At 31.5% G+C, this 11,334-nt stretch overlaps 2 protein-coding genes across 5 annotated transcripts; both read right to left on the bottom strand.

Moving 5' to 3' along the window:
• Positions 1–201: 201 nt before the first annotated feature.
• On the bottom strand, positions 202–7,073 carry LOC123195287. 4 transcript variants are annotated; one of them, XM_044608953.1, is made up of 6 exons: positions 6,490–7,073; positions 6,213–6,275; positions 3,434–5,858; positions 2,604–2,726; positions 770–2,394; positions 202–642 (listed from the first exon to the last, which is right to left on the bottom strand). In XM_044608953.1, the coding sequence occupies exon 5, from the start codon at positions 2,345–2,347 to the stop codon at positions 1,466–1,468; it is 882 nt and encodes a 293-aa protein (XP_044464888.1). In that variant the 5' UTR covers positions 2,348–2,394; positions 2,604–2,726; positions 3,434–5,858; positions 6,213–6,275; positions 6,490–7,073; the 3' UTR covers positions 202–642; positions 770–1,465. The 4 variants fall into 4 exon arrangements, with proteins under 4 accessions (XP_044464888.1, XP_044464887.1, XP_044464885.1 ...); XM_044608952.1 differs by lacking the exon at positions 6,490–7,073 and having other exon boundaries at positions 3,434–3,888; positions 4,657–5,858; positions 6,213–6,483; XM_044608950.1 differs by lacking the exon at positions 6,213–6,275 and having other exon boundaries at positions 6,490–7,071.
• LOC123194174 lies at positions 5,378–6,785 on the bottom strand. The gene is made up of 3 exons (XM_044607334.1): positions 6,490–6,785; positions 5,733–5,858; positions 5,378–5,612 (listed from the first exon to the last, which is right to left on the bottom strand). Exons 1-3 carry the CDS (start codon positions 6,783–6,785, stop codon positions 5,378–5,380), a joined length of 657 nt encoding a protein of 218 aa, XP_044463269.1.
• Positions 7,074–11,334: the final 4,261 nt, after the last annotated feature.

The raw sequence follows: 11,334 nt of genomic DNA, 5'->3' as shown, positions 1-11,334 counted from the left end.
TCACTTTGAGCCAAGTATACGCTCTCCTCTTTATTCATTTGTCTGGTAAATGTACAGGCCAACATATATCCCGCACAAATAACATCCAAGGTATGTCCAGTAAAAATCAATACACAACACAAACAGTGGTATTCCCATGTATCATGCCTATGCTCACATTACTAAGCTCCGGTTATATTTTTGAATCAAGTGACAAAGAGATGGCGAAATATAAATTGGTATTGCACAGGAACAAACATATAGAGAAAATATTATGGTTAAACAAGAAAAGTTGGATCCTTATATGAAAGCCAACAGTCCTACATAACTGAAGAAACTCAAGCAACACAAGTCCATACATCGAGATGCCATACTCTGTTATTATTCTCAATTCCCATCAAACAAAACCAAACAACTAAAATCAAAATTAGAACAACTTTCTCCACCAGTAGTAACCACAACCAATATACTCCAGAAGTTTGTTTTAAGAGTTCAAACAACAAAAATCGTTCTAAAAAATTGTAAAAGCTAGAGGAGAGAACCTCTAACTTGACACCAACTCGTAACCCCTCGACTTCTTTTCTGGACTTGAGAAACAACTCAAAGGTATCAAATTTATTCTGTATGGCTCATCCCACGAGGTGGGTTCTTCTCCATTCAAAACTGCGAAAATCAATAAACCTTGTAAACTAAAAATGAATAAATAAAATCAATTTATGTTTCATTTAACAAATTTAACATTAGAACCGCGTGCGTTTCTGAGCAAAATGCTGCAGTCATCTTTAATTACCTATAAAGGTCTTTGCTGGGTCTGGGTCTGAGTTTCCAAGATTTTAGATTTAGAAGACGACATGGTGGAGACTGCACTGGAACCCAAGTCCTGGTGATATTTTGAAATTTATTAATTAATATTTTTATTTTTATTATTGAATAATAAAAGAATTAAACTTATTAATAATGTACAATTTCTAGAGAGTTATTTTTAAAGTAATATTTATTGCAATTTAATTTAGATTTGGTTGTTTGGCTAGAAGCATAGCAAGTCATTTATTTTATTTCCAGAAAGAAAAAAATCAAGAGTAAAATTTACCCTGTTGCCAAATTTCATTTCTAGGTTAAAGAGGTTACCACATTTGATTGCAAATTTCATGTGAAAACCTACCTTCCTTAATTACAAAAAAGAGGCTGAAGATATTCAAATTGATGTTGCTTTGCTTGGATTTAGTTTCAGAATCCTAATCTCCCTCATTTATGGTCATTTTGAAGGAGAAAATCCAAGGACTACAAATTGAACTGAAAACTAGCATCTGAATTTGGCCAAACTTCAAACTGAACGTATCATTTAACTCATAAACCAGCCAAACTACTTTGCCTAGCATGGCATATTGCCACTCTAATATTCAAATAACACAGATTATGTAATCTACTTATTCATGGAAAATGACACTGACATAACTAACAATATCTTCCGAAACTGCAATGAACATTACAGACTTGGAAGCTGTGATGGTGACGGCAAGGATTTTGGGCGTTTTGGAATAAATTTCCGAACCCAGACATGCTTCCCATTAATGGTGAACTTTACCTTGCCCATACCATTCAGAATCATATCAATGCTAGATGACGAGCGAAAAACAATACGAGCAAACAGGGATTGCTCACTTGATTGAACTTCCTGCATGTGCAAGGACTCTATACAATCCCCATAACATCTTGTGAAGAATTCTCTTACCTCTCTTTCATTCACTGGATACCCTTTGGAGAAAGTAACGAACATAGTCCTATCATCTGGTGGAACCTCATTTGGTTGGATCCAAGGCTGAGTCATTTCATTCGGACAATATGTCACCTGATATGCAGGTTGAACCAAGGATTTCTGGATAGAATTCCCTATCATCTTCTGGCTCTCTGTTACGCTTTGAGCAGCATTTCTCTCAATGGCTCGTTGCATGATGTCAGCCAAGGCTCTAATGCACACTTCGCTTGCAATTTTTGTGACCCCTTGAGTTGCATATTCCCGATTGTTGTAAAAAAAACTCAGAGAGATTTCTTTGGCCATCAAGCACTGCATCACAGGAAGATCATTATTCTCAGACAAGCAAGGAAATTGATTGTTGTTAATGATGTTCAGGCATGTGACTGCCTCATCTGCTAGCTCATTTATCAATGTGTACGGCAAGGATAATATCTTCTTTACAACATTGGTAAAGCCTGCTCGCTCCAACCAGAGAAATAAAGCTATAACCTGCATAGATTCCACAGGATCCCGCCATAAATTAATGGCAAGGATCGTGTATAACTCCCTGTCAATTTCATGAAATATCTTGAATTCTTCTTGTGATACAAAAGGGACTGAAGACGCCATCATATGTTGTACAGTGTTGGTGTAGGAAGACCACCAGAATTGATTGCGACCTGCTAAGATATCATAATAGTCAAAATCATCATACAAAACTTCAGATTTGACGAAAGAAAAGTGAAGGATTACAGTTGTATGGCCTGGCCAATCGCCAGAGAAGGCAATGAAATTTCAACAGCAAAGCTAGTTCAACTAAGCAGATAAAACTGTCAATGTAATATAAGTTGTAAAATATAATGCACTGCTTTTGGGAGCAAAAAGAAACCTGCAGGTGATTGCTCTCCGGTAGGGCTGTTTTTGATATGAAATCCTCTATCTGTGGCCAACTAGTATAACCAAAATCATAGGGCTTCCATGGTAAAACCATCTGAGCCAATTTATAGGCAGTCTGAGAAACGTGCAAGCCACGAATGAGCCAGCCTCATAATATTGTCTTTATCAATGCTTAAATTCATACAATCAGAACTTTGTTGGCTTTAACACCATTTTAAGAAAAAAATTGTATATGGCAATGTATAATTAATGTTCTTCAATGAAAAATTAGGGTCATTCAAAATTATCCCTTTTCAAGGTATCACATATGGCAAGGAAAGTTTGCAAATGCCCAACATGGCAGAGCATATTAATAGCTACTCAACAAATAGTTTAAATACCTAAAAACTACCGGTCAATCAGCTGATAATTTAAATTTTTAACTAATTATGACAATTCTGGAAGTATGTGTTTTCCATGTTTCAGTATGTACTCCTGCTTGTCTATACATTAAAATAAACCAGAAGTACTTAATGAATATTACTAGTTTATAGGCAGAAATAATCACATAAATAGAAATAAAGATCATATAGTAGTGAGTAAAGTTTTAGTTTGTATTCTTCTATCCACGAGCTATGAAACATTTGAAGTTACCGAACAGTTTATTTATCCATTTTATTGGTTTGATCTTAAGGGCAAATCACATTAACTGCATATCTCAGACTTACGTATCTGCTACTAGTTAACTCACTGATTTATTACTATATCAAAACTTAAAACTAATTGATGATACTCGAATACGACAAATTTCTGTTTGAATATAATTAAATGCATAATCCATACCTGTTGCTATAACCACAAGCAATTTAAATATTGGCACTTCATTTATTCTTGAGATCAGTCACTGTAAAGATCATATAGTAGTGAGTAAAGTTTAAGCTTGTATTCTTCTATCCAGGAGCTGTGAAACATTTGAAGGAAGTTAAGTATCAAACAATTTATTTATCCATTTTATTGGTTCGATCCAAAAGGCAAATCAAATTAACTGCATATCTCAGACTTATGTATCTGCTACTAATTAACTCACTGATTTATTACTATATCAAAACTGAAAACTAATCAATGATACTCAAGTACGACAAATTTCTGTTTGAATATAATTAAATGGCATAATTCATACCTGTCCCTATAACCACAAGCAGTATAAATATCGGCACTTTATTTATTCTTGAGATCGGTCACTGTGAAGCTCATATAGTAGCGAATAAAGTTTTAGTTTGTATTCTTCTATCCAGGAGCTGTGAAACATTTGAAGGAAGTTAAGTATTGAACAGTTTATTTATCCATTTTATCGGTTTGATCTTAAGGGCAAACCACATTAACTGCATATCTCAGACTTACGTATCCGCTACTACTTAACCCACTGATTTATTACCATATCAAAACTTAAAACTAATCAATGATACTCGAATACGACAAATTTCTGTTTGAATATAATTAAATGGCATAATCCATACCTGTCCCTACAACCGCAAGCAATTTAAATATTAGCACTTTATTTATTCTTGAGATCAGTCACTGTGAAGATCATATAGTAGTGAGTAAAGTTTTAGTTTGTACTCTTCTATCCAGGAGCTGTGAAACATTTGAAGAAACTTAAGTATCGAACAGTTTATTTATCCATTTTATTGGTTTGATCTTAAGGGCAAATCAAAGTAACTGCATATCTCAGACTTACATATCTGCTAGTAGTTAACTCACTTATTATTACTATATCAAAACTTTAAACTAATAGATGATACTTGAATACGACAAATTTCTGTTTGAATATAATTAAATGGCATAATCCATAAGTGTCCCTATAACCACAAGCAGTATAAATTTTTGCACTTTATTTAATTTTGAGATCAGTTGCTGCAAGAAAAATTATTAGTTGACTATTTAATGAAATCAATCATATAGTGCAATCATCACCTGTTCGTTTCCAGATAATCTAGAATTTTGTCTACTAATCATTCAAAATGTTTCTCAAGATAAAATATGACTACAAATTATGAGGAACTTACTTGCATACCCCAAACTCATGTTCCATATGGCTAGACTCTCAGGAACTTCATTAGCTATGGCCAAAGCCACAAATCCTCCATGCTGAGAGCAGTTAATCAAATAATTGGTGAAAAGTAAATTAGAGTGTTGTGAAAGCATCTTAGACTAGAGAAGTCAGCAGCTTCAAGCCATAATGCTTCAGCATCTGTAATCAAACATGCACAGAAATAATGAGTGCATAGGATTCCATTGCTGTTTTCAATAGAATTACCCATCAACCTCAACACAGCAAGGACAACAGGAAAGGTGCAAGGAAGAGATCGCATAGGAAAGAGGCTCTGCAAATTTGGGCAATTATAGTTAAACTGCCATAAATGAAAATACCAGTAACAATAAAAATTTCAGTGAGTAGAGGATAGAATGAGACAGAAGGAAGACAATGATATAATGCAACTGGTTACTTCTATTAATTATGGTAAAAGTTTATAGTATAGAGGCTATGACAAAAAGGCCAGCCAAAGCTAGGAAGAAGAAAATATATATTTAGAATTCTGGTATAATACAGTGAATCTAAAAGCCAAAGCCAAATCAAAATTATAGAATACAACTATATTATGTTGGCCAAATGCCCATTCATAGAACACCTAGAAGCAACAAGTACAATGGGCAACATAACGCTATCAAAGCAGGAAGCTGTCTTTAACACCACAAACCATCTTCCAACAATGAGGTTGAAAAGCATTATTTGCCGTCCATGTCTCCACCATGAACTTCCAAGTCAATTATGTTAGGACTTGAACCGGCAACACTTTGAAGATCAGACAGAGAGAAAGATCGCCCAGGAGAGTTTAGCCAAGGAGGTGAGGATGATGATTTGTTGCCCAGTAACCTTTTAACTTGAGGATGTAGAGGAGGCAGATAACAAGAATATGATAATGAAACTGAGTCATAGCATTCATGTGTAATGCCCTTGGAGCTGTTAATTGACACCTCAAGAACCAAAGCACTTCAACGAAAGTTTGCTGATTTCTTTGATAACCCACTTCTGAAATGGAGATTGTGATTCTTATCCAAGAAATTGCTATGAGCTAATAACTTCTTGTGTTTCCTACTGTAGGGATTCTCTGGCTTTGCAAGGTCTCTAATTGAAGAAGCAGAGGAGGCGTCTGATAGGCTTGTGAAAGACTTTGATTTGCCAGTATAGAAGTTGGATATGCGTCTCCTGGATTTGATAGGAACAAAAAAATGTAAGACATTTAATAACCTAGATAAACAACAAAGAAGGTAAAACAGAACAACAGAACATCGTGTCTCTTTCCAATCATGCATTTTAGAACATTTATAAATCATGAAGGCTTAATGTTTTACTAATGAAAGTTGCTATCTTGGTGGACAAAGGCTTTTATTTTATTTTCGCCCCAGTGGGCAGTTTGTTCTTCCATCACACAAAGCTATAAATGATGATTAAACAACTCTGAATGACACATTCTAGCTACCTATCAAACACAGAACTATATCGGGAATACAATATCCTTCCTCTTTTACTCTGAATTACAACATTTTTCTTGTAACTCACCTATCTAGCAATCATCCCCATCCCTAATCCTCGTCGAGAAACAAGAATCCCATTTACTTCCAACTCCAGCATCGCAACCCAGAAATGAAGACAGAGCAGCCCATAAATAAAGTCATTAGTTATGATAATGAGCTTACTGATATAAGATAATACTTTTTCTGGTACATGTTAAAGTTTAAAATAAGTGTCAAGTCCCAATCATAAACGCAAAATCAACGAGCAAATAAAAGATGAAGATAAACAAAAATAGAAAGTAAAAACCAACAAAAACACTTACTTGATGGGCAGAACTTCCTCTAAAGAATCCAGATTATCCAAGGTTCCCTTAAACAAGCTCTGAATTTCATTTGAATCTTCACTGTCCGATGAACCCCCACTAACATCACTATTCTTCCCGATTGATGATGACGAGCTGCTAGACTCCTCGTCTTCCTTTCTCTCTCTCTCCACCACCGGAAACCGCCTATCACCTACAATAGCTGTGGCCTCCGGCGACTTGTGGATTGACACGCACTGCATGAACTTGGAGCGTTCGATAGGATAAGTATTGTTTCTACCCAAAGTAATCGGCATCGTCCAAAACCATTTATATAACAGATTGAGCAGTGAAAATTTTTTTTATCAAGTAGACAAAACGGCAGTGCTTTCTGTACTAAATACTTCTAAAAGCTGGCGCCTTTGCACATGGGTTGGCCATATTTTCGCCATCGCTGATACGGGGGAGGGAGAGACAAAAACAACTTTTATTTTAAGATTAATAAATACAATTATTAAAATAATATAGAAAGCACAGAATAAATGAAGACACTGAAGCCTTTCCTTCATCGAAGAAAATGACTTCTTTCATTTGTTGGAAATGTAAAGAAAATCTAATATCCCTTATTTATCTTTTATATTTTATTTTGAAAAAAAAAAAAAACTTATTCCCAACCCCATTCTCAAATTCCTATTGGGAATTTTCGAAATTCTAAATATTTGTCCGTTATTTAACTTTTTTTTAAATTTATTATTAGTTACAATAGAAAAATATCATTTAATCAGTAATATTAAAAATTAAAATTTTATCTCATTTTTTCACTTTAGGTTTTAAACTGACAATTTTTCTATTACTCTCATATATTTTAGTTTTGAAAATTAACTTTTCTCTTTTAATCTAAGATTTTATACTTTTTAGCCCCCTTAGACTTTTTAAAATTTGCATTTCACCCTCAAGTTCTAGGGTTTCATCTCTTTCAATTTTAGAGAATTTGGTCATCGACTAGTCTTCTTGTCGACGCTCTCCTTCTCTTAAGATTCTCTGTCAGTTGAATTGTGATGAAAGACAAATTATTGGCCTAACCATTTAAAAAAAGGGTGAAATGAAACATTTGTTCCATCTTCAATGATTAGGCCAATGGCCAAACTATCCTCTTCCATCTTCAACGATTCAATCAAATCATCTTCTCTGATGGTCGAATCATGATGAAAGAGTTGAATCCAACCCACTATTTTCACAATTGATCTTCCATCTTTGTTATACAAATTGGGGGTGAAGGTGATTCGATTATATAAGGCAAGAGAAGAACAACTGAAGACAAATACTACGTTGACAAAAACTCAGTCTCAACTAAAAAGGTGACCAAAGACAAAGAGAGAAGGTCAACGGAAAAAGGGGAACAGACAAAAACTATTATTTTAAGATATACAAAAATATAAATGAGCTTTTAAATAATAGACTTGAGCGTATACCAAAATACTATTGATTGCTCTCATTTCATAGTGGAATTTAGAAAAAGCAAAAGTATGATGTTTTGGAGTATTTCTTATTAGAATTATATTAACGATAATTGTTTAAAGTGTGTAATTTTTATTTTTCTTGTAGTGTTATATTTCTTCTTTTTTCCAATATATAATGAATTATTGACACTTATTCTAGAAACTCACCACCAATGCAATTGACATTGGCTCAGACTCCATAATTAAACACCAAGCATGGTGAGTTTCGGTCACATAGGAGTTTGAAATCTAATCAGACTAGCAACTTACCAGAATGAACAATCGAAATAATTCTCTTAGTTCATTCTGGAGAGTTACTATCCGACTAGACATCATCTCTGCTCAAATAAGAGTCATCTTCTTCCATCGTCCTCATAAATGATCAATCTCCTTTCATATTGCACTTTATATAGCCATTGAAATCAATCTTTTTACACCTTAAAAGGCTTCATTTCAAATTACATTACCTTAAAATATTGAGTATCTACGTATTTAATACATAATAAATACTTTACACCTTTTAGAGTATAAAAATCCGCGTATTTGGTACTCTTAGATTTTATACATTGGCTCAGATTTTCTTACTTTATATAGCCATTGATGTTGTGGATTTTCTTTTTCCGTTTGGATTCACATTTTGTATAATCTTATGTAAGTGTTAACCTTTTTTTTTTTAATATGGCCAAAAGGGTTAGTGCATCCCTAAACTCTTATTAGTTAAACTTTAAAAATCTAAATATTTATTTGTTTGTTAAATTTTACTATTACTATTAAGAGTAAAATCATCATTTAAAAATTTTATTGAAAGAAATTTTTTTTTCTCATTTTTCAATTTTAGTTTTGAAAAATAACAATTTCTCCTTTTACTTAGTTTTAAAAAATTACTTTTTAACCCCATTATTTAGGATTTCCATATATTAGGATTAACAACTATGCTTCTCAAAATTTAAAACATCATACTTATATCCCAAAAAATTTATTCTCTTTTTTCGATGATTTTCTTCCTCATGTCATCAACTTATCACTGTCACCTTCTCTCCCTTTCGGTGGTTTTCTGATATGAAAATTGATAAAAATCTAATCAAAATAGTTGAACTTATAAGAGAAAGATTTTTGTACTTGCAAATAAATTTATGAAAGAGATTTCACTCCTCGCATTTAAACTTATTTTTACTTTCAATCAATTTAACTTCCATCTAAATTTCTAAAAATAAAATTATAATTTTAAAATAAATTCATGCTTTATTTGATGAAAAACCCTTTGCACAAACTCTAACACTAATTTCTTAATAAACTAATTTTATAATCGTTGAAATCTTTTGTTTAATTTTACATTTTTTTTTATGAAAATATAATACTAAAACTATAAAAATAAAGAGAAAATATGTTAAATTTATAAATTTTGGAGGACAAAAAGGTGTTTAAAAAAAACTAATTAAGTTTATTTGTGAATGAAAGTGTAAAACAAAAAACATCTAATTAAGTTTAAATTGAGAAAAATAAACCTAATTATAATCAAAAAGTTATTTATTATATTAATCGAGGTTTAAAAAAAGTTTTTTAATTATAAAAATATATGGAAAATTAATTAATTTTAATAATGTTATACAATTTTAACCTAGTTTTTACGTATTATATGGATACAACCAAGAACCTATCTTAATATATGTATTACTCTCGTCTTTAACATTAAAACATTAACCTCTCGAACTTATTTTTATTCATATTCTCATTTAAAAATCAATTCAAAACCAAAAGAAATTACGCATCAACATTATTTTAATCCAAGTAAATAACACGATATGTTATCATATTATTTAAATATTTGAAATTGAAATTTAAGATTTCTTTTGCAACGATGAATTTTACTTTGTTAATTCTTAAGTTATTGTGGTATTTTTCTAATTATTATGTAGTTAATTTAATTATATTAATGATTTATTTACATTAAATTTATAATATAATGAAAGAATGTCTATTTTTAGATCGATTTGGGAATAATAGAAGGATAAGAGTGGAGTAGATAGGAATTTTTTTAAATTCAATATTTTAAACTATTTTTATTTATTTCCAAATATATAAATGAAATAATGTCTATTTTATTTGTATATTTGGAAATAAATAAAAATAATTTAAAATTTTGAATTTAAAAAAAATCCCACCTGCCCCATTTCTACCCGCCTGTTGTTAAACTACAAAATAATAAAAAATCACCACAACTTCCAAATTAACAAAATAAAATTCATTATTATACAAAAATCTCAAAATTTCAATTTAAAATCTTTAAACAAAATATCAAACAATATGGGTAAATGCTATTTACTTAGATTTAGATGATTTTGATGTATGATTTCTTTGATTTAGAACTTATTTTTATTTAAAAATATGGGTAAAAATAAGTTTAAACAACTAAAATTTTAATTAAAATTATGAATAAGTGTAAAACAGGTATTAAATTAGACTTTTGATTATATTCGTATAATATAAAAAAAAATAGATTAATATTGTACAACATGATTTAAAGAAAGATTAAATTAATTAATTTCACAAAATATATTCAATTATCATAAAAGAAAACTAAAAATCACTTCTATCAAACATTATCATAAGAGAAATATCTTGATTACGAAAGTGAAGTAACTTCCTGTCACAGATATATATGCTCAATAAGAGAGAACCTGTAGAAGATTATGACTAGATTTGTCATTGTCTTGTTACTTGGACTCTATGAAGAGGTGCATCTGGGATAAAAATTTTCACGCACACGAAAATACCACTTAACAATACGCAATAAAAAAAATAGGCCAAAAGACTATTCCCACCCAAGGTTTAGCGTAAAGAGAACTTCTACCCTCGAGGTTTAAACAACCTAAAGACCTATTTATTATTCAATTTTTGTTAAAATTTTTAATTATAATTAGGAATAAAACTATTATTTTATTAATAATATTAAAAAATATTATTATCTAATTTTCTCCTCAAATTTTAAAAATTGACAATTTCACCTCAATTTTAACAATTTCAATTTTGAAAATGACTTTTTTCTCCCATATCTGTAGGATTTTCTTTTTTTTTAAAGACTGTGACGACCACCATTTTCCTCCCTTCAACTATCTCTCTTTGTTGTTGATGAATGAAGATCGATGAACATGAAATCGAATCGATCAAAAACAAAGAACAAAGGGGGAAGACAAACACAACCTCAAGGAAGAGAATCAGCTCCAAACAAAGAGAATCGGCTTCAGACGAAGCTTCTATCATATAATTCATCTTCTCCTAAAGCTGAATCCACGAAAAATGAAACGGTTCATCATCTTTAAGGTTGTGATCATCTTCCCTTCGTTCTTTGTCGATTCTCCTGCAGGTT

Source organism: Mangifera indica, chromosome 13, assembly GCF_011075055.1.
Source record: "Mangifera indica cultivar Alphonso chromosome 13, CATAS_Mindica_2.1, whole genome shotgun sequence".
NCBI classification, from domain to species: domain Eukaryota; kingdom Viridiplantae; phylum Streptophyta; class Magnoliopsida; order Sapindales; family Anacardiaceae; genus Mangifera; species Mangifera indica.
This window is presented reverse-complemented; position numbering and strand designations above follow the sequence as displayed.

Excerpts from the sequence above, each read along its gene's own strand:
- LOC123194174 (XM_044607334.1), bottom strand. The coding sequence starts at position 6,785 with ATGCCGATTACTTTGGGTAGAAACAATACTTATCCTATCGAACGCTCC. Across the intron at positions 5,859-6,489 it reads GAGGAAGTTCTGCCCATCAA|GAGACGCATATCCAACTTCT; the intron begins GTAAGTGTTTTT and ends TATCAAATCCAG. Across the intron at positions 5,613-5,732 it reads TACAGTAGGAAACACAAGAA|CTCCAAGGGCATTACACATG; the intron begins GTTATTAGCTCA and ends GTCAATTAACAG.
- LOC123195287 (XM_044608953.1), bottom strand. The coding sequence starts at position 2,347 with ATGATGGCGTCTTCAGTCCCTTTTGTATCACAAGAAGAATTCAAGATA.